This window comes from Clytia hemisphaerica, unplaced genomic scaffold (assembly GCF_902728285.1).
Source record: "Clytia hemisphaerica strain Z4C2 unplaced genomic scaffold, Clytia hemisphaerica genome assembly, whole genome shotgun sequence".
NCBI classification, from domain to species: domain Eukaryota; kingdom Metazoa; phylum Cnidaria; class Hydrozoa; order Leptothecata; family Clytiidae; genus Clytia; species Clytia hemisphaerica.
The window spans coordinates 387,792-414,410 of NW_027104389.1; the positions used below are offsets into that span (position 1 = coordinate 387,792).

Below are 26,619 nucleotides of genomic sequence, written 5' to 3' on the forward strand. Positions count from 1 at the left end.
AACAAAACGTGTACCATCACACTTCACCGCAGAGAATGTACTTAAGAGAATAATGCAAGTCAAGGCAGGTTTTTGTTCACAGTGCAAAAATGACAATTTGGGCTCGTGTGTAGTAGCGTGGGTCATTTTCACAAAACAAACAAATTCGATTGCGCATTACGAAATTTTGCTACAAATCCGAAAGATTTTGGAGCACTATCCGAAGCACAAAAGAAGAAGTCCTCACCAGGTTAATTTCTAAATTAAAGCTCTTAGGTTGGAATTCAAAGCTTTTTACGTTTACAAAATTATAATGATAGCTTTTGCTGATTTACTGGCGGCTAAATTCTAATCTAATACCTATTCAAATGAAAAATAATTTTGGTCATGTTATGGTTTGAATGCCAAAGTAAAATGAGATTTGCTGTTTTCATATATCAAAAAGCGAAAGTCGGTGAAATGGTAATATGAAGAACTCTCTTTTTATAAGAACATACTGTGTAAGAACATAATTCTTCGATGACCAAAATGTTAAGAACAAGTTAAGAACATCTTAAGGCTTTGCAAACTCTAAAACACCCACTCACAAAATGGTGAAAATAAGAATATATTATGAACATCTTTAGGCTAAAAACTAAAGTTAAGAATATCTGAAGGCCTCTAAAATTTTGGATGTTCTAATAAAAAACGTGTATCTCGTTAGACAGACACGCGCTGTTGTGTCAAAATACTCCAAAAACAAAAACGAATGTGGAATCAGATTCGCACAATATGAGAAAAGACAGACTATAATCACTGAAACACTAGACTGTTTTTTGTAACGTGGATCTAGTGGATTGAGTGGTATGGATTTGCTACGTGCTCAAGCAAACCCAAAAAAAGGAGTCTGCCAAGTTACACTGGGTCGCTTATCAGTACCATCCACTCTATCAAAAAGGCTTTAAGTGACCTCCGGGCTACTTGGTACTTTGCTTCATACGGCCTTCCTTCGCGCTCATTTTTTGACTGATTACCGCCAGTAGGGAGCTAGGAGCGCCGCTACCTATGAACCATTTAATAGCACCTATAGAGGCGTTTAAATTGGGCATAGACATTGACATCTCCAATCGTGGTTGACAATTTCCCGGATTGAGGGGTATCCGGGGGGTACTTAGGCAAGTGAAGGGTACGGGTATGTGCCGCCCTTAAGGATGCCTTTCTCGGGACCTTGAAGTTCCTGTAAGGGTTGGAAAAAATAGAAAATCAAATTTCAGTCCCACTAAGGATCGTAAAAATCGCAAAACTTTTCTATTTTTTCTCCTTTTTAGTCCCGCTAAGGGTCCGAGGGTCGAAAGTCAGGCGGGACATACCCCTCAGCTCGCAACTATAGTACCCCGCCGGCCCAGGGGTCCCATAGAGAAGTCTAGATGATTAACTTACTCTTTGATATTTTCACAGAATTCCTCTGCCTCATCATCCCCGTCCATTTTCAACCAAATCACTGAAGCTTCATCAATAAGCGAGGCATCACCAATGGAAACAGAACACTTGACCTTAAAGAGAAAAAGAGAAATCTATGAAGCCAACAATTTGTTACAGAATATTAATGCGATTTCATAGTTCTTTCTTTGCAAATGACGATGATACATCATTGTTGTGAACCGAGGGGAAGGCACTTAAGGTACACGTTTTTTAATAAGAACAAACTATGTAAGAACATAAGGCTTCGCTGGCCAAAATGTTAAGAACAAGTTAAGAACATCTTAAAGCTTTGTGGACTCAAAAACATCCTATTTCTTAGGAAAATGGTCAAAATAAGAACATGTTAAGAACATTTTTAGGCTTAAAACTAAGAAAATTAAGAACATCCGAAGGCTTCAAAAATTTTGGATGTTCTTATAAAAAAAACGTGTGTAAGCGCTTATAAGCGACCTACTGTAGATGTAACCCAGGCTTCACAACAAAGTGTATGCTAAAAACTCCAATCAAAGATGGCGGATATAGTTTGGTCTAGGCTTTGTAAAGGTCAGCAGGATCAACCCTTACCTCAAGATAGCAGGAGTCTTCAGTGTAGCCATATTTAATAATGGTTTCCATGGGAATAGAAATTGCAATATCATCACAAGAGTCGATAAAGTCTATTGCTTGAGAGCACATTTCAACTTGGTATGAGTTGTCCTGAGCAATGGAATGTTTTTGAATGACGACATTCCATTTTTTCTCCTCCACTTAAAAAAATAATATGATACCAAAAAATTAGACATTTTCAACGAAATTCGTGAAAATAAACTAAGAGATCAATTCGTGATATTCATGACGTTATGTTTTATACGGAAGCACCAAAATAAGACCGGGTTTTGCCACTTATTTTGAATCTAACCAATAAAATCAGTAGCAAACACTCGGGCTATTTTGAGTGCTTCCATATAAAACATTACGTCATAGATATTACTAATTTGTCTAGAGTTAACTCTCTTGCACAGCACATAGCGTCGAAATAGTTAGTGTCAACTGTACTTTTAAATGAGACCAAAATCTTACCTGTGGCACATAACTGATGTTCTCTGATTCGATTTTCAAGGAGAGTAAGGGACATATCAAATAGTACAGCGTTGTTTATGAGAGTTGACGGTGACTTTCAAATTATCGAATAAGGGAACTTATCGAAAAGTAGAACGTCGTTTATGAGTTTCTTGTTGACAGTGACTTTCAATATCATCGAATAAGGGAGCGTATCGAATAGTAGAACGTCGAAATAGTTAGCGTCAATTGTACTTTTAAATGAGACTGAAACCTTACCTGCGGCACATAACTGTGGCTGCTTTTCCTGATTTTTGTTAAATTTAATAACATTGATCCAAATCAGTTTTTGTTTCTCGTTATCAGCTGTCAGAGAGATTTTCTCTTGATTGGTGAACAGAGTAAAGGAGCAAGGGAACCGTCTGGAATCCATGGCAACAACATCGAACAGGTCTGCAAGGTAGATGGTGCGTCTTGGAGGTAAACTAGCCTTGTATTTCTTCTCATTCTCAAAACAATCCAGTCTAGTTTTCCATTCACTTGATTGATGATGTAAGACATAATAACGCCTCTTGTTACGCTAAGAAAAAGGTAAATACACAGGCTAGTTATCATTGTAGTTTTACGATTAAGCAGATCTTGACGGGCACACTTCAGTGTTTTAAAGGCCAACCAGAGACTGAAATAAAAAAGTGCAAATTGTAACAAACATTGAAATATAAAAGAAAATACTCTGTCAATAAATAAGGAAAGCCCGGGGGTACTAGGGCAAAATAGGTTACAGGGATGCGCCGCTGGTCAGGGTACCTTTTTTAACCTCCACGAGTCCCAGGTAGGGTCGCAAAAACACCAAGTTAGAAAAATCAGTCCCTCGTAGGGTGCCTTTTTTGGAAAATTTGGGGAAAAAGTAGAAAACTTGAGAAAATTTTGGAATTCCAGTCCAGTCCCATTCAAGGTCACTTTTTTCGCAAAGTTTTTGAAAAACGAGTCCCATGTAGGATCCATTTTTCGAACCTCAGCGGAGCACCCCCGTCGGTCGGCAAGGATAGTATCCCCCCGTAAGGAAAGTTTGGCTACGAGACGAATAGCTTCCCCGGCAAAAGATCTAAATCTTTTCCCGAGGTTCATAATGTTCCTGAAATATACCTTTTTGCCGAATTTCTTTAAATATCCTTCCATGAAAACCATGTCCCAATTCTTTTTCTCTTCCCCTTCATCAGTACATCTCATTTCTTGGTCATCCATGATTCAAAACTAGACTAGCAGCTAGTCCAAAATATGAAAAAGTGAATAACTCTTTATAGTTCTACAATGACTTTGATCATTTCATTTCGTTTTTCGTGAAAATTTAGAATCCGAATTTTTACTAAAACCCCCCTACTAGAAAAATGAAAAAGAGGCTGACCACACGAAACTTTTAGGTCTTCTTTTCTCGAAAAAAAGTCCGCGCGAAAATTTAATGACCTAAACACTTTTTATCTGATATTCCGATGGTGGCCGCCCACGCTTAAGCTCTAAAGCAGCGCGCCAATATCCCATCGGAGAGGAATGATAGTCGGCCTTTAATGTGCCGCATCGGGTTCAACTACCCTTGCGCGTAAAGCTAAAAATACTTCAGTTGGACCCAGCAATCCCAAAAACAAGGGCTGGCTACCAGACTTCCCTCTGCAAAATCCTTGACGCGGTCTTGCAAAATTCCGTAATCTAAACCTTCCAGGTTTTGAAAATTTTCCCGACCTTAAGAGCATTAGCGTGTCGGATAAAAAATTCATCATCTCGGTGCCAGATAAAAAAACTTTGTCCACAAGAAAATTGGGAAGCGGTGACGTAAAACATGGGTGCTCTTTAAAAATGACAAAATTGTATTTTAGAACCAAAACCGATTTATCCACAAGGCTAAACACATACAGTAATCTCTAATTTGAGTTCTTATTATTATTCGAATCTTTAAATTTTTCACTTGAGACACTCTTATAGAAAACTATCTAAAATTCATTTCCCTTTTGAACTCGAATTGACGAGAGTCAATGTTTCAAGTCAGGGTTTTGCAGTTCTCCGTTCCTTCCCATGCTCCGTTCAGTTCATAGTTAGCCGAAGACCTTAGACCCCGTGAAAATAATCGAAAGACTTGTCTAAAAATCCTAGATTACTTGGCGATCCACGTAAAATATCGACTCTATCTATCTATAGTAGACACATACAACTAAACACTAAACCATTCTACATGCACACAAAACACACAATGTTTATAACCATCCTCAAGAAATACCATCTACATTATCTCCACTATTCGTTCATATTACAGTGATAAAGAAGGTATGCAAAATTGACATTGATATTTTCTTGCGCAAAAAATAACTTTTTCTTCCATTATGTGTTTGCTCTGTAATTGAAATCTTGATCCACCGATGACGTCAGAAAACTCTACGTAGGAGATTTTTTAACATGTTAACATTCCTTTTATGGACATATGTGCTCTTAACCTTGTGTTTGAAATGTGCTGTAGATTATACCTCCTCCGATCAAAACAAATACCGAATTCCTGCTAATTGATTTCTGATAAGCTGTAATTGGGTAATCTTACCATGGTTGTTTGATCGCCTGATTTGGAGAAAATCTAAATTTCACGCTCTATCAGATAGATACCATCTAGATCTACTTAAATCGCATTAATTTTCGTTTGAAAACTTCTTTTTTTACTCATATCAGGGTTTAGGAGTTTTGCCTGTTTGACAAGAAAGACTTTTGCCAGACCTAGCTCTCGGTCTCTTTCTCAAAAAAATCTCAAAAATTCCAAAATCCTATCTACTTTCGAACCAATCACATGTGGTTGCGTTCCACGAGAGATACTACGGATCCTAAAGGTTGGCTCCATACTACCTTAAGGGAAGAAATTTTCGCGGAATTTAATTTCGCGAATCAGAGTTTCAAAATGGCAAATTTCGCGGAATTTCAAAAGTTTCACGGAATTTAATTTCGCGATTAAGAAGAATTTATCAACTTAAATTAACTTTTAACCATCACGGAGTTATTTATATTTGTTTATATGTGATAAGAAATACACGTCATAATGCTTAAAAATCAATTGTGTCCATATTTTTTGGTAATACCTGGTCAAAAACAACAAAACAAAAGAAGAAGAAAAAAATCGAATTTCGCGGAATTTAATTTCGCGATTTAACAATTTTGGTGTGTTTCGCGGAATTTAATTTCGCGAATTACACCCAAATTCGCGAAATTAAATTCCGCGAAAATTTCTTCCGCGAAAATTTCTTCCCTTAAGGTAATACGGATGCTCCTCTAGGATTGGCCGCACGCAAAAAGATTTGCTGCTATTGTTTTCAAAAACCCGCGAAGCTTCTTATTGGGTAAGCTCTGAAATACTATTGTAATGTCACGTGACCAAGGTAGGATTTCCACAGCACACACTTTTCAGCCAAAGCACGACATCTAACCCTTCGGGCTTTATAAATTTATGGTTGGATGCCAATTGTCATAAAAAATATTTTTCCTTCGACACAAATCTCTATTATTTCGCCCTCTTAGAGTTAGAGATGTAGCTGTTTATATTAGCTGTTCCTGTTAAAATTTATTTTAGGATATGAAATTCAATCTGTGATGAAATTCGCTATAGAAAGCAAATATATTGATCCACTGACTGACTTTCAATATGCAATAACATATTTATTTGAAGAAGGCTTATCATTTTCACAATATGGATTTTGTATTTTGTCATAGGCGATCAGGTTGCAATTTAACTCTCTATGTTTCGTATCAACTACTGTTAATTCTCGCTAATTCGAACTCGAAAGGAAAATCTAATTTGCGTTCGAATTACAGAGAGTATTTTACGAGGGATTCCCCTTGACGGGAATTGAGAATTAGTTCGAATTATAGAAAGATTCGAATAATAAAAGTTCGAGTTACAATTAGCGAGTTTCTGCTGAAATGAAGATTTTAAGATTTTTATTTTCTGACTCTGAGTCTAGCAAGAGGGATTCACAAACTTTTCTAAAATTAAGAAGAAGATCTTCACTTATTGTTGTTAAATTTTACTATTTTAAGTAAACATCTCAGAAACTTTCAAGATGTCACATAAAATCTTTTCTAAAATTTTCACTTTACGGGACAAAATAACATATTTTTAATAAGAGCAAACTATATAAGAACATATTGGCTTCGATTGCCAAAATATTTAGAGCTAGAATTTATTAAGTCTTGAGGACTATAAAACACCCAATATCTTAAAAAGTTACACAAAAATATAAAAAAAAAGGGGAAAATAAGAATATTCAGGCTTCAAAAATTTTGGATATTCTTATATAAACACGCTTATTTAAAAAAACTTTTAGATGTGAAAAATGAAGTTAGACAAAATCTTAGAAGAATGAAGAAAGAAGAAGAAAATAACACGTGATTTTTATCAAAACAAAAGTAATAGCACCAATTTATTGAATAACATTTTTCGCATTACGTTATCATTATTTCTCCATGGATACGCTGAAAAAAGATGGCAGCAAATTCAATGTGTTGTAGCCCGTTGTAACAAATCGCCACTCGAAAAAGAATTTCTAAGCTAAATCTAAAAGTTGAAATTGATAATTAAATTGAAATTTTGAAAAAATAGCAAAAAAGCTATAAATTTTGGTAGAATTCGAATTAGATAGCAGTTTTGTGCTTGTTGAAAAGATAAACAGGAGCGGAATATTATCGAGAAAAAAAAGAAGCTGAAAATGAAGATTGAAAATCAAGAACAAAATAAACTTAATAGACCAAGATCATAGCACGATTCTACAAGAAGTTCCTTTTCTTCTTCTGCATTCTTCATCTTCATTTTTAAATTTTTTAAATTTTTTTCTTCTTTGATAATATTCCACCCCGGGATATATTTTAAACGAGCACAAAACCGCTATCAAATTCGAATTCTATCAAAAGTTAAAGTCTTTTTTGTCTCCGCAAACGTTTAATACAATATTATGTATGTAGTAAAAGCCGTCTTAAAATGAAAATGGCTAGCCCTGTTTCAATCCAAGTTTTTGCCCCCCCCCCTCAGTTTCGGTATGGTGTAGTTTTCTCAGATTTTCAGGAAATTTTTTTCAAAAAAGAACTAATTTTAGCGAAATTTGTTCTTGCCAAAATAATTTTTGTCCTAAATTCTCATTCTCATTGAGAGATTAACCTATGAATTTTTACCCCTTTGAGGGATTTTTGAGGGATAAACCTGTTTTGCCTGGGTGAACATCGAATAGGAGAGTTTTTAACTGTATACGCCTTTTTATATTAAAGAGTTGACTCAATATCTATGTTTCAAACTTAGAGTTTCATGGCGCTCAGGCACCAATCATCAGTGAAATGATATAAGCCACTTTATAAATATTCTGTTTTTCCATTTCATCATAGATATTCTCAACGTTTTCAGAAAACTCATCTTGAAATATTCTTATGGTATCGCGGCGTATAAGGGTATGTTTTTCAAAATAGCAGAAATGCACTGTAAAGGTGGACTTTTGACAAATGCACTGTATGGGTGGAAATTTCAGCAAATCTAGGAAAAATTGGAAATTTTTACCCCAAAATCTTGATTTTTTTGCTCTAAAAAAGTTTAAAATTTGAAAACATGCACTGTAAGGGTATGAATTTCACCGATTTTTTTCTGCACTGTAAGGGTGTGCGATTCTAAAAGCCAATTTTTTCGCCGCACATACCGTCAGTTGGTAAACCCACTGCCCCCCCCCGGGTATGAAATACATACTTTAAGCATGAAAAATATAACATTTTTGTGAAGGGATTGGGCAAAAAAATTATATTTAGAATATTTATTAATTTTTTACCAATTTAAACGTATACTGGCATGAAAACGAGTTTTAAGTTAATTTCATACTCAAAGTTTCATGGTAATCTTCTGTGAAATGAATATTCTTATAGAGTACATACTTATAAAGGAAAGTTTATAACCTTTAGTTCATATTCTTTGGTTACGTGGGAAAGTTAAATCTAGTTTGGTGACAAAATCTTTAGGAACAACTTTTCAATAACAATTTTTCAAACTTAGTTTTTCATTTTTCAAAAAAAATTAATACGTAAAAAATAACTTTTCGCATCGAATCATAATTTAAAAAAAATATTGCTTAGCAACGTGTTAGAATCATTAGTAAACGAGTGTTCATCAGAATAAAAAGAAAGAAAAAGTTATAATTACACTGAAAAGAAATTCTTACTAAATTCTAACTCACTTACTTAGTAACTCAAAAAAACACGTGTCTGAAACAAAAGACGGGGGTTATAAAACATTTAATTAGCTTATATTTCAATATATCATAACCCCCGGATTAAAAGTAAATTGCCAACAAGTCCAAAAAATGTTAAATGAAGAGTTTGCAACAGAGATAGTCTTCACATTCAAGAAAACTCATTTACAAAAAAACACATACTCCAGTGAGGTCACAGAGACCAACAGGACAACAGGAGGAGCAATAATGTTGTGTTTAGTTTTCCTTTTAGTGAGTTTGGTTGCTTTCTCAACTGGATTAGAAAATGCAGGAATTGTACACATCCGAAAGCTAGGCTTCGATCAAGACCCAAAGACTTTTTCACACGAGGTAAGTTACACACGTTTTTTATAAGAACATCCAAATTTTTTAAAGTCTTCTGATGTTCTGAGCTTTTTGAGTTTCAAGCCTAAAAATGTTCTTAAAATATTCTTAATATCATCATTTTCTGATGTCTGTATTTTCCTAAGAAATCGGGTCTTTTCTAGTCCACAAAGCCCTAAAATGTTCTTAACTTGTTCATAATAATTTAGCTAAAGAATCTATATGTTCTTATATAGTTTTTTCTTATTAAAAGTTTAATTTTGAAAGAATTTTGAATTTACAAATAGAGAAAAATAAAGAGAACACATTGAAAAGTTCCATCCAGTGTATGACAGCTCAAAATAGTCTCTCGAAGGGTCGCGATTTTTCCTTGTTTGGAACTCTTCAAGCATACGAAAACTATGAAAAGTCTTAAATCTTTCTAAGATCCCATTTTTCGCAAAAACTTTCAACATTCTCCAGCCCTAGCACTGCGGGTCATAATTTCTTAATAACTTTAATTTGCATAAGCCTCTGGTCTCGTCCCTTGAAACAAACTTTCGCTTCATTGGTTTATTGGTTTATCCAATTCAAAAGTTTCTTTTTTACCCAGCTTATCGCCCCTGGCCCTCTCATATCATCTTTACATGGTCTCGCTAATTCAAAATTCGCCTTTACCTTCAATGCATAATCTCTTGGTCTCGTTCATTCAAACAAATTTTCCCCTTTTACCCTAACAGGTCATCATTCCCTGGGCTCGCCCATTCAAACCAGGATATTGTGAATCATGGGAATGGCACACCGACGAAAGATACAGAGAAAGACGAACTCAAATCTGCAAGAAACTCGGAGGACGTAAGTCTATTTTCGGACAGTTTTACTATATTTCGAAAAGGGTTTTTTCTCGGACACTTTGGAATCGTTTATCAAAGACAATTTTTGATGATGTGATGTTCATGACGTAATACTTAATACGGAAGCACCAAAAAAGACCAGTTGTTTGCCACTAGGTTTTGAATTTGAAACGAATGGTGAACACCCGGGCTACTTTGGGTGCTTCCGTATAAAACATTACGTCATGAGATACCATCATTTTTCTTCTTTCTTTCAGAACGAAAACACGAATGTGACTCACCAAGCGGATTCTGCCGTGACAAATGTCCTTTCACAAACGGAAGTTATCCATACTGGCGTATCCGTAATGCGGAACCCGTCTCCTTTGTTTACTTGATCAAGACACTTCAATTTTTTGATAACGCTAATGCAAGAAAAGCACTTTCCGCTGATCCAAGTAAAGGATACGCTAGCTCCAGATATGCACCAGGTAAGGTTTATCGAATTCTAAAATGTAGACTTTGTATTTATGAGAATGTCAATGCAATGACTTCAGAAACTGTGACGTCATTCCTTCCTGGTAAACTTAAATCAAAACTCCTTTAAAGTCCGGTCTCCACTCTCGCACAAAATGAGCGAAAACTTTTCGACGTTTCTGTAAGGTCATTGGTCAGTTGAAAAATGGAGCAATTCCATTGGTCAAAATTGACGTAACGGTTGAAAAACTTCCTTCAACTTTTTTTGTTTGCGCGAAACTTTTTTATGACGTTAGGCAAAAAAGGTTGAGAAAAAAACTGTCCGCCCATTTCGCGCGAAAGTGGATGCCGGTTCATTCAAGACGGTTCATTCAAAAGCGAGTTTTAAATTTATAACAGATCAATTCCTTCCATCATTGTATTTAGGCAAGATTCATCAGAAATTTTCAGAAAGAAAAGCCTCTTTATATAACTCGCTGAGATGAAAATCTATCTAAGACGAAAGAACTTTGTACATTGTAAATCTAAAAAAGCATACCTTCTCTAATTGTATTTCACCATGTAGGATATTCACCAAGCAACGCTTTCGACAACAATCCAGAATCTGTTTGGGCGCCAAATGGTATCTCCAGTAAAGGGTTGAATTGGATCGCTTACGAATTCCAAAACCCCGTCAAAATTAACAGCATCCGAATCCAGGGCGATTCTGATCACCGTGACCGCATCCCATCGACGTTCTACGTTGAAGCATCGTGCGAAAAATATTTCAAAACGTACGCTTCTCAATGGACCATTGAGAATTTCGACCGTGTTGTTGATAAGAGATATAACCGCCCACGACAAAATAGTGGTAGATGGTAAATGACGCCCACCGCCCATTATCATAGACGGTTTTTATAAAGCTAGATTTACATTGTGAATTTATTTTAGTTATTTCATTGATTAGAATTTTTAAGTTGAGCAAAATCTCCATCTCTCTCTTCAATCTCTCTTCTTTCGGCGCTTTTTTTCAGTCTCAGTTCGCAAACCTTTTCCTCTCATATTTTCTGTATTCAAGCTTTCGATCACTTTTGAACAACTCTCTTTTCTTTTCCTTCTAGCTAGACCATTTCAAATTATTTTATGACAATCACAACACCATTTTAGATATTTTATATTACTTTTCATTTTTTCCAATTTTCAAAAATTGCGATGTAAAAATATTTGTTTTGGTTTTTTGAAAACAAAACAAACCTCATAAACAAAAAAATTGTTATCCCTGATAATTCAAAATAACGTTCGTCCTTCCAAAATTCCCCATTTTATTTGGAAAATAAATGTTTTTCATTACCACTGCCAGCCCAATGTACAAGAAAAAAATATCCATAAGTTTTGCGGTATGACGAGTGAACGAGTGTCCGGTCAAATCCATTTCTATGTTCCGATTGAAAGCAATAAAACATTTTGTCCACAAATGGAACCATTCAATGTAGTAAAACCGTCTCTACCGATCTTTCAATTTTTATAAAAATTTAAGTCCCTTTTCAGGCAATCTCTTTATATCAATAAGACAATAATAACAATACGACTTTTAGGTACCAGCCTCTCTCAGTTTTATTGAAAATAATTCAAGTCCTTTTCTCTGTGTATCTATAAATGTAGCCTCATCTCTATTGAAGATGAAGCTCGACGCGTCCCAGTCAATAAACGTAACTGAACAAACGATGAGAATGACAATTTTATACAATGTTTGAAATAATTATTAACAAACCTCTGCGACCAAGAAATTCAGGCTGGTCAGTGTTCTTGGTGAATCATACAGATAACCTCCGATCACACCACGTCTTCACATCACTGTCGAGAAGAATATTCGAAAATTACAGTCCGACGCTCTCTAATTCGATTTTCAAGAGATATTGGATTTTCATCGAATAAAAGGGAACTATCGAATAGTAGAGCGTCCTCTATGAGTTTCTTGTTGACGGTGACTTTTAATATTATCGCGAATAATGATACATTTTTCCTTCTTTGAAATCTTACCGTAAATCTTACTTTAGACTATAACATAAGCCCCCACTGAGAGTTTAGGTGAGTGACACAATAAAAGTATAAACAATTAATCTACAAGCCTATCTTCTAAGGTCACCTCCTAAAATTAACTCTACAATCCTTCCAAAAACTGTCCTAATCACAAGCATCTATGAACACATAACTTGTTTTGGGTGACCTGGCATGATTTAGGGAGGCTGACATGTTTGAGGACCTTTACTTGTGTCTTGGCGCCCACAATTTGTTTGGGGGACCTAGCATGTTTGAGAGGAACTATTATTTTGAAATCAAAATATATTTGAACATTAGCAGTTCAAGAGGGATTCAAATTATACATACCCTAACACAAGACATCGTTTGGGTGAATCAAGAGACATGATTGCGGAGTGATCTTAAGTATTTGTATTTACTCCAAGCAGCTTGACAACACGTTTCAACCTATGAAAACAGAGAAAATAACAAATGGAGCGATGCTCAAGTGGTTAAAGCATCAGCTTTACAAACAGGGGGTATGAACAAATAGGTCCCGCGTTTATCCAACATATTAGACAGATGGATAAGGACAATATTTCAGTTGGGTAGGCCAGTAAATCTAGGACTTTTAGACAGTCTTTTGATTGCTTTCACGGGGTCCACGGCCAATCAGCTCGGTTATTTATGAACTGGACGGAACATTGAAAAGGAGCGGTAATTCGAACCGGGTCCCCAACTGAAATATTGTCCTTATCCATCTGTCTAATATGTTGGATAAACGCGGGACCTATTTGTTCAAAAGTGAAATAAAAGTCATCACAGAATTGCAGCAGAATTGCTTTTAACAAAAACTACAGGGGATCGGATACTTTGGCTAAGTCTTTTTTTACTTTTCTTTTTACCCCTTCTTCTTCTAAACCCTCGCAAAATGATAAACATATATCTTTCCAACCAACTTACTAGAGAAGTATCAACAAGGAGTGCTTTGCATTGCTGGTGTACATACCTAAACAAGATAAAAAGAAATTTTAAGTCTTCTGCATTGCAATATAATTTTTATAGATCAGTCAAGCACGATTACAATCATGGACTTTAATGTTTGAGAAAAACACTGGAAAATGCTCTGGAAAAACCATGGAACGGCCCCCTCTAATGAATAATGACGAAATGCCAAAAAAACTTGCTGAACCTGCCTCTTTTTTAGAGGTAGTTCGTCTGTTGAGGGAAGAAATTCTGGAGACCTTAATCCTGTGTTAAGCTAAAGCTAATAAGGCTATTAATCAAAGATCAATATTATTTGTTTTGCATGACTATAACATCAAATCATAAACTAAATCACATCTCAAGATGGATTATTAGAAGTAGAAGAAATCAGAATCTTTAAAATTCAAATTTTGATGGGTTTTTGAGGTTACTACAATCCACCGAAAAGTAACCTCAAAAATCACACCAAATCTTCAATATTTTTCGCACTTTTTTTGACCAAGTGTTGCCATGTTAGTATAGAGTATGCTCTCAAGTTTTTAGATGTTAAAATAGTTTTTACTAAAAGATGTGGTGTTTCAAAGGTTACCCTATAAAAATACCCCATAAAATCTTCCGAAAAATTTATGACAATACCGTGCTAAGACATCGACCCTGGGTGTAAAATTTCAAAGCCTAAAAATGATTATTTATGATTTTATTCTAAATTTACCAAAAAGAGCAATTTTTTGACTTTCTAAAAATGTCACACAATTTTTGACTGTGTTCTGGTCCAGATGGTTTCCCAGCAATAGTCCTGAAACAATGTAAAGAAGAATTAGCCATCCCATTGTGCCATCTATGGAAAAACAGTCTGGAAAAAGGAATTGTTCCAAACAAATTGAAAAAATCAACTATAACCCCAATCTACAAAGGAGGAAACAAATCACTGGCTGCAAACTACCGACCAGTCGCCTTAACATCACACGTTATAAAGATCTTTGAGAAAGTCATCAGAAAACACATTGTCAAACACATGGAGGAAAATAACCTTTTCAACCCAAATCAGCATGGCTTTAGAAGTGGAAGATCTTGTCTGAGTCAGCTCCTTGAACAACATGATCTTATATTAAACTTACTTGACAAAGAGACCAATGTAGATGTTGTTTACATAGACTTTTCTAAAGCTTTCGATAAAGTGGATCATTCAATTGTTCTGTCAAAATTCAAAAGGCTAGGAATAACTGGTAAAATCTATAATTGGATAGAGTCCTTTTTGAGAGACAGGCAACAAACTGTAGTGGTTAATGGTGTGAAATCAAACAACCAAGAAGTTATCTCAGGTGTTCCACAAGGAAGTGTACTTGGACCCCTGATTTTCCTGATACTCATTGGAGACATAGATGAGAATGTTATCCAATCTATCGTCAAGTCCTTTGCAGATGACACTCGCACAACCAAGTCAATAAAGAATGCTGAAGATGTAAAAATATTGCAACAAGACCTTCAGATTTTATATCATGGACAATCGCAAACAATATGAAATTGAATGATGCAAAATTTGAATTGCTACGTTATGGCTCAAATACAGAAATCAAAAATGAATCTCACTATACCTCACCATCAGGAGATAAAATTGAAGGAAAGGAATATGTTAAAGACCTGGGAGTTCTTATGTCCAATGATTGTCTATTTAAACATCAAATTGAATCAATAATTGAAAAAGCCAAAAACATCATTTCTTGGATATTACGTACCTTCACTTCCCGCTCTACACATACCATGATCACTCTCTATAAATCACTTGTGATCCCTATACTGGAATATTGCTCCGCGTTATGGAGCCCCAGTAATATTAGTCTTATTCAAAGACTTGAAGAGATCCAGAAATCATTTTTAAAACAAATAAAAGGAACACACCAAAACTATTGGGAAAGTCTAAAGAAGCTTAGAATATACTCACTTCAAAGAAGGAGAGAACGCTACAGGATCATATACACCTGGAAAATATTGGAAAATCTTGTGGCAAATATCAATGATTGCTTCAAATCTAAAGACCATCCAAGATTAGGACGAATGTGTTTTAGCAAATACGCCGGTCCAAACAATTCAAAATTACGCGACAGTACCCTGACTATACAAGGAGCAAAACTTTTCAATGCAATGCCAAAGAGCATTAGAAACTTGAAAAATTTAACTGTTGACAAATTCAAAAATGCACTTGACAAACACTTCCCGATGAACCCCAAATCCGTGGTTATACAGGGTGCAGGAGAGTTGACTCAAACTCAATTTTAGACATGAAATCTCTCTGCTGATCCATTTCTTCCTTCAGGAATTATGGATTGAATGAAGATTGTGGTGTGGATCAAAAGATTCTTGCCAGAGCGGTACGCTCAAACATATCCAAAAGTATCCAAAAGTAAGTATCCCTCCCCCCCAGTGGCAATGCTTAGTGCAAACGACCTTCCCACCGACTTTTCCAATGCCCTTCAACATTGCCACTGGGGGGAAGGGGGAGGAGGGTTGTCTCACAATTTTCGTCCATGATTGTACATTTAGCAATGTTGTAAAAGAACCAGTAGGCTAGCTGGTAGCAAATGACTGTTCTCAACTTTCAACTTATGGTGAGTCTATGTATACTCAGATGTAAAGATTAAAGCTGACATAAAACTCTTCAGTGATTGCCTTTCCATTATTAAGACTTAAATATTTGGATGGGTCACAGGCAAGGAACAACAAAAGTTTATTTATTGATTGATAAAGCTGACAAGTTGTAGGCTAATACCTAAAAGAATTCTACATAGTGCAAATAGACTCAAACTCTAAAACTTGTTATCAGAGAGTCATCTAAAAACTTTGGGCCTTTCCAGAAAAAAATTTGAATATGGGGGGTGGAGGATATAACATATCTTGGAAATTTACACCCCGGACATTGTGACTTTTGACCCCTCGGCCAGCAGGTCTAACCCCCAGACAAGCATCAATTGACCCCCTGGATATTCAAAATTACCCTCAAACAGAGCAAAATAACCCTCAAACAGACCAAGTTTACCCCCCGGACAAGGCAAATTTAGTAGATTTTTCACTACCCCCGGGCACTATATCCTCCACCCCCATGTACGGACATTTTTTGGAAAAGTCCATTAGCATTACTGGATGAGTTTGCGAGCAGCTCTCATTTTATTACATTGCATCAGACTGAAGGAATAGAAGAGTTGACAACGAAGGCGTTGCGCTGGATCGTTCATTTTGGTGGCCAGAATGTATTGCTTCTTCGATATCATACCAGCTGTCTTCGCCTGGAAAATGAAAAAAGTTTTAAGATCATGCTCTGGGGAGGGGGTACTTATACAAAAATCGGTGCTAGGTGTTTGCCGCTTTTGTCTCTCTAAGGGTAACTTTTTCGCAAAATTTTGTCCCTCTACGGGTCGGTACGATTCGGTTTTCTGAGGTCCAGTCCGCACATACCCGACATATACCAACTCTATATATTTCTGAGCATTTTTCTGGGAAAGTAAAAACGAGATAGACAAATTTTTGATTTGTCTTAGGTTTTTTGTCCAGTTAAGTTCTTTTTGTCAGAAATGGCTAGATAGTCTGATACACACACTCGCATTGTTGAAGTAAACACAAAGGGGTTAGATTTAGGTTAGACTCTTGGATTGGAAATGAAGCCACTTATTTCCCATCCAAAACACGTGACCTGCGCGGTTTTCACAAAAAAGCCAGATTGAAAGTAAAAACCATTTATCGCTTGAAAACAAAACAATGGCTACATTCAATCTGTCATTCTAAATGCTCTCTAGCCCATTCGGCCTTTAAACTCAATGACTTACATGCTTATGAAAGTAATCACCTAGGGCGGAATAAGCACCGCCAAGGGTGGACAAGTAGGATGATACATATTCGTTCTGCATTTTCTGGAGAATGTAGGGACTCAATATCGACCAGCTGTGAAAAAAGAGAAAAGTAAATTGAATTTAATTTCAGTCTCGTATCCATAATGCAATTCATGACATGCACAACCGCAATGACTATACGAAATTATGCAACTTTTCTGTTTTTGTTCCACCCAAAACGTCAATTTTTCTATTGTTTTTAAGTAACATATTGGGTGGAAAATTTCTCTCAGAAGACTCTCTAGTGGTACCCATAATGCAATGGGAATGAGTTAATGACAACATAGTAGAGGACCAACCCGTAGGATCCGTATACTACAGCCATTTCTTTGACCATAAAAACTTTTGCCAGGCCTAATTCGCGGGCCCCATCTCAAAAAAGTCTAAAACAAAATCCTATCGAGCCAATCACATGCGGTTGAGTCCAAAGAAAGATGCTACGGATCCTAAGGGATGGCCCTTACTAACAATGAGAAATAAAAAGTATTCTTTTTTATGAGAACCAGTAAATATTTGATGAGACTTGGATGTTCTTATCTTTTTGGCACTTTGAGCCTCAAATTGTTCTCATCATGTTCTTATTTCTAAGGTATATAAAAAATACAATAAGCTTGTCTTACCATAAAAGTTCTTTATCAAAAGCCAACTTTTTCAATTCTTGTGTACTTTGAATGGTAATTTTGTATTTGAATTTCTTTTCGGGTCTGTCAGTGTCAATTATGATTGGTAATATCTTGATTGAGCCAAAACTTTTGAGGTCCATTTGATGCCTTTCTGAAAGACAATCCAATTAACTACACATTTTTATAAAGCAACTCCAATTTTTGGGTCAGGGCTGGGGTTGCTTAGCATTCTAGCTTATTTTCTGAAAAATTAGTTTTAACCAACCCTGATATTATGACATTTATGCTTTGTGGGTCAAGGGCTATCGTTTCCCATGGTTAGATTATCTAAAAAGCTTTTTACTTTACGAGATAATGAAAAGAATTTGGCAAACTTGAGGCCTCGAGCCTTAGCAACCTGGTTATTAAAAGGTGTATTATTCTAGCATAGAATGGAAGCCTAAGTACCCCCCCCCCCCTTACTTAGGCAAAAATGTGTATGTGTGGACGGTAAAAGGATAGGTAGCACTTTTTTCAAAAATGGAAGAAAATTTGTTCAAAAAGTCTCTCTAAGGGTCAACTTTTCAGCTAAAATTAGTCTTTCTAAGGGTCGGTTTTCGGAGGTCCCGTCCGCACATACCCCTCATCCACCAACCTATTTACCCCTGAATAGCCCCTATAAAATTTCAAAATTTGCAAAAAGAAAACCTTAGGAGAATTCCTCTTCATACCTTTAAGTGAAGGTGGACGAACTAAAATCTTTTACCCCCATGAAATGTTAGTATAACATTCTACCCCATTGAAATGAAAAAAACTTTAAGCTCCCCTGTCTTCCCATGGATAAAATTTGAATGGTTAACTTATTCCTGGTTCCAGTAATTCAGAATACATCACAATCGAAGGTTAGAAAATGGTACACAACCTTGATTATAGTGAGAATTGACGAACTAAAATCAGTCTTTCACCTTCTGGAAGTTTTAACCCTTAGAAAAATGAAAAAAAAAATTCTTTGACCCCCTAGAAAATCTTCTTGGATTAGCCCTGGAAATGTTCATCCCCCCTGTATGGATAAAATTTGGAATGGCTCAATATACCCTCAGTAATTCAGAAAACATCACAGTCGAAGGTTGGAAAAATGAGCACAATTAGAAAATATTAATTACCTTTTCTAATATGGAATACCCAGCTAAGAAAACCATGTCGGAAATTTGGGCATTTCTTCAACTCCTGGACCAAAACATAATATAAATCACAACAAAGCTTCATAACAATGTGAAATGGTTTCTGGTCATGAAGTCCAACAATGTTGATTAAATATTTATATGGTTTCATGCTTGGATGTTGCGTTTCAGCATAATGACCCTTGATTGTGAGTTGTCGACTTTTGAAGATTATTTTCAACATCATTTTGGGAGATCCATGAATCATGTCTATTTTTGTTTTGTTTTGGTCTATATTTTCATCTAAAGAAAAACAAAGAATCATATGAAAAAATTAAGCCCAACTTTTTTACGCTCTTTGTTGACAAGCAGAGTACATACATATTTCCCTGTAAAAAAAGGTTAAAGAATTTGTTGAGAAAGACTGGAACATGGAAATTCTCCCCTCTAAGTAACAGTTTAACTTTCGATTTGGAAAGATCATTAAAGTATGTTAACAATGGAATAATTAGTTTGATCATTGAACTTCGATAGTAAAAATTTTCGGTGAAAGAATCAATCAAGTGCGTTTGTACGGTAATATTTGTAAATTTAAAGGTTTTGTTTTTAAATAAGAGTGATATCGTTTGCTTACTCATTAATTTTAATTTACAAGTTTTTCACATTGGATTGACACATATGTAGAGCAATATTGGTCATAAAGAGAAAAGGTAAAACATATTTTTGCTTATAAAAGCATAATATAACAATAGGTAGACACTGTCCTGATATGAAATATGTGTCTAATATGAAAGGAGAACACTTATGTAAAAAAAACCTTTAAATTTTGAAGAAAAAGTGAAAATTGTGAAATAAATACCTAAAGTACATGGGAAAGAACAAGAATTAACGTTAATGAAAAACTTGCATTTGTTTTTTGTTTTTCGAGTATATAAATATCTAAAACTATATCTATGAATAATAAACTAAATCTCTTTTTAATGTAAATTTTTAACAATAATAATAGTAATACACAAATAACACTATAAAAAATAAGGAGAAGTTAAATTCGAAAAAAAAAATCGAATGTTCTAAATATCGAATGTTATACTAACAATAATCACATAATCACAAAGTTGACGTAAATGTTAAATAATATAAAATTGTAAAAGTTAATCAACAAAGAAAACAAACAGCTCATAATACAATTTTTTGATTTGACGCAAACGGGTGAACCTCAAAATTTCATTAAAAAATCAGTATTCTAAAACAGACTAAAAGACTATAAAAGTAATGTAGCTTATAACCGATGCATCTAAAACAATACCTTAAAACTATTGCACTTTTTCAAACACATCGCGCCGTCTTGTATCGAAAAATTAGTTTGAAAAAATGAAAAATCGAAAAATTGAAATGTTTGAGCTTTCAACAAGAAACTGTTGTTCAATATAATTATACAAACACAAAAAGAAAAAAATGCTCGCAAAATTAAAACACAAAAAAATGTTCGCCAGTCCACTGTAATTTTCGCCTTTAGTGCGAAACCAGTTGCTTTGGGTTAAAAAGTCCCCATTTTAAGTTATATCCATCTAATACTAAGGAGGCGTCCAGGCAAAAGTCCACTAAGGGCAAAGGGACCACTCAAATCTGTGCAAGCAGTAATAATCATAAAAATTTCTGTGGAGTTGTGGATGCCATTTTCAGCTTCAAAAAACTTCAATCCGAGACCAATGTACAAATGTTGTGAAATGAGGTGGAAAATCCGAGGTGAGCAGTAGAATGAGGTTGAAAATCCAGGGTGGTCAGTAAAAGGAGGTTGAAAATTCAGGGTGATAAAAAAAATAAGAAAAAAATCCAAACAAAGGGTCAACTTTCCCAAAAAGACCTGCTCAACATAGAGGGTACAAATTTTTTCTAATTTAAAAAGTTTTTACTGAAAAAGATTGAAAGAATACATCTTATTGGCATCAAAAGGAGGATTTACTTTGAGAAGTTTAATTTCTAGCGATATTTGACAAATGCAAAAAACGAGCGTAGTATTTACAGTTTGTGAATCAAGTGATTCGTGCTGATAACCTGCCTAATTAACAAAACCAATCAAATCAACTGCAATGGCATCTACACATCTGTCTTTCAAGATTTTTCATTTTTAATAATATCCATACAAAACACAACAAATTTTTCTTTTCTTTTCAAGTTGCAGTGAAACTAAAAAGGAAAAAAGTAAAGTTCTGTAAATTCAACCCCGCCGACGGGGGGGGCACTCGATTCGAAAACGATTGTATAAGCGGCCAAAAATCAGGCCTTTAAAATCTACCCTTACGGTGCATTTTCTTGAAAACTTTTGACCGTTTTTAGGCAAAATATTGTCAGATTTTCCAAATATGGTCAGATTTTCCAAACTTTACACCTTTAGAGTGCACATTTTCTCATCCTTGCTCATCTCGACCCCTACAGTGCATTTTTATTTGGGAGGCTTGGAAATGGGACCCTTAAAGAGCCAAACGTACGGTAGAATCTGAAGCAGAATCAAGAGACAACACGAGAAAAGTTCAATCAGGGTCAGCTCAGTCAACTGTAAATTTTCTACTAACAGAAATTACCTTTTCATTTTTGGTGATCTCTTTCTTGACAAACTTGAAGAACTTTTTCTGTGTGACAGATGAGGTTCAATACCGATTCCAAGATAGTCATAAATAGCTAACTGCCCTCTTAATGGTATCAATCTAAAAGAAAACAGTTAGCCAATCAACCTTAAATAAAATTAGCAAACAAGGGGACAGAAGGATTGGAATATCAGGTTAGTAGAACTAGACAGTTCCCGTCGTCGCAAACGTTGGTTTAGCTTGCGCATCAAAAGCCCTTAGGATGATAAAGATGGTATTGCTGATGCTCTCTAAAGTCACTGTAGGGGATTCTTTTATTCAAACGTCAAATTCTTTTTTGGACGGGGTTTTTATCGGAAGGTAGTGTTAATTTTTGCGCTCAATCATAGATGAAAATGAAATTTTAAACATAACATTAAAACCACAATGTATCATCAACTCCTTATTTGAAAGATAAGATTTTTTTTGTCTCAAAACTGCACGAAATCCCTCTTTCATACTCGACCATCCTCTGGAAAAATTAGAGAATTACCAGCTCAGCTACCATTATGCGTTACACACATTTTTCATAAACTCATTTAAAGTCTATTCACGATAAGTGTGCACTCTTTTTTCATTTACTTATAACTTTTGAAGGAATTCTTCAATCTTTATAAATCTGGTATCATTGGAGAGATATTAGTTAGTGGAACAATTTGAAATAAAAAAATCTTTAAAATAATTCTAAAAAGGAAGATGAAAATGAAGAAGAAAAAAATGAAGATCTTGTAGAAAAGTGCTATAACTATCATTTTCACTGAAGTGAAACCTTGATTATCGAACGTCATCACTGTGAAAAAATTTCTCAAAAATAATCATTCAGTCAAAAGATATCAAACAAAGTTATAAGCTAATTGACATCTAAAAACGCTGTTTTCTGCTGTTTTCTGCAGTTTTTTGGGGTCAATCACTTATTAACTTTGTATCATAACTTTGTATTGAATAAATATTTTGGTGAAATTTTTTCACAGTGATAACCTCCAAAGATCAAAGAATCTCTCCAGTAAAAATGAAAGTTACAGCATTTTTCTACAAGATCTTCATTTTTTTCTTCTTCATTTTCATCTTCATTTTTAGAATTCTTTTGAAGATTTTTTTATTTCAAATTGTTCCACGTGCAAATATCTCTCCGACGATACCAAATTTATAAAGATTGAAGAATTCCTTCAAAAGTTATAGGTGAAAGAAAAAAGAGTGCACACTTATCGTGAATAGACTTTAGTATAGTAAGATTAATTTTATATTGGCAGACGACATTGAAAATAAAGATTTCTATTCACATGACCCAGGTACGAAATCATCGGAAAGCTATTCAAATTCAAACCTTTTCAGACTGAGAACTTTTCCAAGTACTTTTGGCAACACAACAACATTACGATCTTCTCGTACAGCATCTACAATATCTTGCGCTGCATCCTCCACTTGCAAGATTGGAATTAACCATGGAACGCTAAAACAGAAAAGTATAATTTAATTTTGAGTGATATTTTACTGTCAATTTATGCTTTGGTCAAGTTATGATTTTAATTGTTTTGAATATTATATGTGAAAAAGCGGAAAACGCTAGTGTGGACTAGATAAGATCAAACAATAGGTGAAAACATGATGTTATAAAAAGACTAGATATATATTTGATCCCTTGTGTCTATTGTATAAAAATATTAATGCAGATATTTCTTAACAAACAAGCAAGAGGGAGTAGCTTCAAAACAAGATTTAAATTATGGCATTATGCTAACTAGAACAATTACAAGATACAGGTAATAATTCTTGCTGACTATGATTGTGTAGTAATTTGGTTTGAAGTAAAAATCTGTATCAGATAAATGATCTAATAATTTTAAGATTAAAATAAAACAACATTTACTTTGTTTTAGGATACCATGTCATTCCAGTATTAATAAAATTAGGACAAACACAAGTCATTTGGATGTTATGGAAGCCTTGTTCTCGCAATTCCAATGCTAGCGATTCATGTAAACCAACAAGTGCAAATTTTGAAGCCGAATAATCTGTGAGATATGAAGTTCCGTTAAGACCAGCACTTGATGAAACGGTTACAATGTGTCCTTCACTACGTTGCATCATCCCTGGTAAGAATGCTTTGATTGTCTGTTGGAATAATTTAAGATTTATTGAACAGTGGCTGTAGCAAAGTTTTTCTTCTATGGACTCAAATAAGCCCACAGATTTTATATTTTTGCTGAGTTCTGAAGGAACAAAACCTGTTTTTAAGCTTTGCAGAGATGTAAATTCGTCTGAGACCAAAGAACTGTGAACATGGAGATGTATATTTTGAGACGATTCATATATCAAAATAATAAAAAATATTGAAAGCAAATTACTAAAACACCATGCAATCAAGCTAGGCATTACTTTTAGATCTCAAATGACTTTCCCTTTTCACTAAAAAGAATGACTTCATTTAGAATTCTTTTTAATAAGTCGAGTGCAAATGCAAATGGTGAATCACTTTACCCAGAACTGTGCAAGAACATTGACATCAAAAGTACTTCTGATTTGTTTTTCTGACAACACTGTTATACTGTTCCCATTCAAAACACCAGCATTGTTGACTAAAATATCTATAGGACCAATTTCCGCTTCAACTTTTTCAGCCATTTTAGCAACACTTTCCTGATCTGAGCAATCACATTGGTATGAAAATGCATTGAACTTCATCGCTTTGACCAAATTACGATTCCTATCATTGCTCTCTGTAATAAAAATAAGAAAAATTGCAGATTAAGTATTTAAAAAGGAGTTTTTGCCTTAATAGAATGAATAAATTTGAGCGGAATTATTTTTCTTTATCATGTACTGGCAGGCAAAATTCCAAGCACTTTTACCACTGGCCGTTTTTTTATCTAGAAATTGAGTTTCAGCCATGCCATTGCTATTATCTGAGACCCCCCCCCTAACGGACTCCTAGTTAAGAGTTTATTAATGATATCAAGAATTAAAATGCAACAAAAATAAGTACTTTTCTTTCGTAACATAAACAAAATTATCGTTTACTAGTAACTATAATAGAATACACTTTAACCATGCATGGATAGGGACTGCGGCTCCATTTTGAAAGTGGTAGGTGTTAGGGTGATAGGGCCGTAGTTTAGTGTCCCTTAATTAGTGTTTAAGGAGGCGCGACGATGGTTGGCGCCGACGGGAGAAAATCTTTGAAAATTAGCCCTTCTAGACTGGTTAAAACAGGTCTTTTTTAAAGCTTACGGCCCCTGATGGAAAGAAATGCTTGAAGAATAAAAGAAATGCTTCAAGAACAAAAGAAACAAAGCTTTATTTATTAAAGTAAGATTTCAAAATAAAAAAGGAGCAAACATTGTGGAATGTACTTTCCACTCGATATTATTCTAACAAATCTGGAGTTTTAAAAGTGAATATAAAGGAAAAATTGATCAGAAAATGGGACATATTTCTAGCGGCCTTCTTAGTAAATTTTTTCTTCTTCAAATATTGAGTTTCAAAACTCAATTTAAAATTGAGTTTTCTGGCCGTATAACGGCCACAGAAAAGTGCTTGGAATTTTCAATGACTGGATGCACCATACATAAAAAAGTTTCTCTCTAAAGTGAATTTAATGTGATTTTTTTTATAAATCTTGATTATTAAAATCTAATATACCTTTTTCTATATCCCACAAAATAATGGTAGCTCCACATTTAGCAAAAGAGATTGCAAGATGTTTTCCAAGTCCACCACCACCACCTTGTTGGTACCAAAAAACAAATACATTAATATATGTTTTGGAAAAAGTAAAAGAACGAATTCGAATATAATAGAGAGTGTGAATTTTACAAGACAAGCGCAATGATTTTTAGAAACTTTAAAGCTGGTTGTATAACAAAAGAGAATATGAGTTCATTATCATGTGATTTTAACAAAAATAGTAATTTGGCTTAGAAAAAATCGAAACAATAAATGGTTCATCATTACCTGTAATTAGAACAATTTTTCCAGTGAGGTCCTTCTTTGATATGGGAAAGAAATAGCGAAACATTGCCTCCACATAGGACAAAACAAGGAGAATAACTGCCCAAATAAAATTCAGCATATCTTGCAAACCAAAAAACGACATCCAGTAAATGAGCTTTCCAGAAAAATTTAGTATTCTTTTTTTACTAGCACAAAAACAAATTGATAATAAGTTGTGAAAAAAAAAATTGAAAAGTATCAGATTTTCTGAAGTGATAAATACCTTTCATAACAAGGGTTTACCTGAAAAGTCACTTTTTAGTTCTTTAGGAAACTACAGAAAACATGAAAAAAATTGAAAAAGCCATGAAATATCCGGATAGGGTAGGACGTCAGTTATTTTTGGGGCAAAGTCAGAACATTTGTACGTACGCTCTTCCGGATACACCCCTTCTAGGAAAAATTTTGAGGTTATAGCAGAATTTGGTTGACACAAGCTCAGTCTTGACTTAACCTGGATATCCAGACTGTAAACTATTTAACAGTCTAGTAAATATCATATTTTTGTCTAGTATATTTTATGGTATGTTTTACCTAGATCACCTGCATCCAAATCTGAGGATGTAAAAAGTGATTGGTCGATGCAAGCCTGCTTGCTTATCAAGATTTTTTCGACGCTTATCAGCCACATTATAGGGCCCAAATAATTTATGCAAATGACAATCATCAAAACAATTTTTTCTGAAGAAGTGAAGAATGAAGAACGCTAAAACATTGCAACAACAAAATGGCTGACTGCTGGGTGGTGGTTTGCATTTGGCTAACCTGATAACAGATGTTCATAATTTTCTTACGCGCACGGTAAACCTCTAAAGGCACTTGAAAATTATACATTTGAGGAAAATAGTCCTCCCGCGGAAAATTCTACAACAAGAATCTTGTTGTGCGCCGGAAAAATAAAAACTAATACAGCGCCCTATTCATAAACACAATCGCGCAACTTTGTTGTCATTCCCAGTCCTTTTAGACGAACGCGGTCCTTAAGATTTCGAGATTGCATATTCGTCAGATTGTTTG

At 34.8% G+C, this 26,619-nt stretch overlaps 4 protein-coding genes across 4 annotated transcripts in view; 1 reads left to right on the plus strand and 3 right to left on the minus strand.

The window, feature by feature from the left end:
• The window catches only part of LOC136819549 (insulin receptor substrate 1-like), a 47,261-nt gene extending 43,511 nt beyond the window's left edge, over positions 1 to 3,750 (minus strand). Inside the window, exons 1-4 of the mRNA XM_067075784.1 lie at positions 3,625 to 3,750; positions 2,758 to 3,058; positions 2,005 to 2,186; positions 1,399 to 1,511 (exon numbers count right to left, since the gene is read on the minus strand). Coding sequence (XP_066931885.1) covers positions 1,399 to 1,511; positions 2,005 to 2,186; positions 2,758 to 3,058; positions 3,625 to 3,723 — 695 coding nt within the window. The 5' untranslated portion in view covers positions 3,724 to 3,750. The remainder of the gene's footprint in view (positions 1 to 1,398; positions 1,512 to 2,004; positions 2,187 to 2,757; positions 3,059 to 3,624) is intronic.
• Positions 3,751 to 8,876: 5,126 nt separating this feature from the next.
• On the plus strand, positions 8,877 to 11,625 carry LOC136819624 (uncharacterized). The gene is made up of 4 exons (XM_067075865.1): positions 8,877 to 9,077; positions 9,791 to 9,905; positions 10,162 to 10,374; positions 10,926 to 11,625. The coding sequence occupies exons 1-4, from the start codon at positions 8,955 to 8,957 to the stop codon at positions 11,219 to 11,221; spliced, it is 747 nt and encodes a 248-aa protein (XP_066931966.1). The 5' UTR covers positions 8,877 to 8,954; the 3' UTR covers positions 11,222 to 11,625.
• Positions 11,508 to 19,289, minus strand: LOC136819623 (uncharacterized protein F58A4.6-like). Its single transcript, XM_067075864.1, has 7 exons — positions 18,992 to 19,289; positions 17,847 to 18,000; positions 17,164 to 17,278; positions 16,481 to 16,626; positions 13,322 to 13,367; positions 12,728 to 12,826; positions 11,508 to 12,193 (listed from the first exon to the last, which is right to left on the minus strand). The coding sequence occupies exons 1-6, from the start codon at positions 19,254 to 19,256 to the stop codon at positions 12,755 to 12,757; spliced, it is 798 nt and encodes a 265-aa protein (XP_066931965.1). The 5' UTR covers positions 19,257 to 19,289; the 3' UTR covers positions 11,508 to 12,193; positions 12,728 to 12,754.
• Positions 19,290 to 20,266: 977 nt separating this feature from the next.
• LOC136819618 (epidermal retinol dehydrogenase 2-like) lies at positions 20,267 to 25,783 on the minus strand. Its single transcript, XM_067075860.1, has 7 exons — positions 25,564 to 25,783; positions 25,252 to 25,335; positions 24,091 to 24,329; positions 23,480 to 23,724; positions 22,937 to 23,062; positions 21,571 to 21,693; positions 20,267 to 21,175 (listed from the first exon to the last, which is right to left on the minus strand). The coding sequence occupies exons 1-7, from the start codon at positions 25,703 to 25,705 to the stop codon at positions 21,160 to 21,162; spliced, it is 975 nt and encodes a 324-aa protein (XP_066931961.1). The 5' UTR covers positions 25,706 to 25,783; the 3' UTR covers positions 20,267 to 21,159.
• Positions 25,784 to 26,619: the final 836 nt, after the last annotated feature.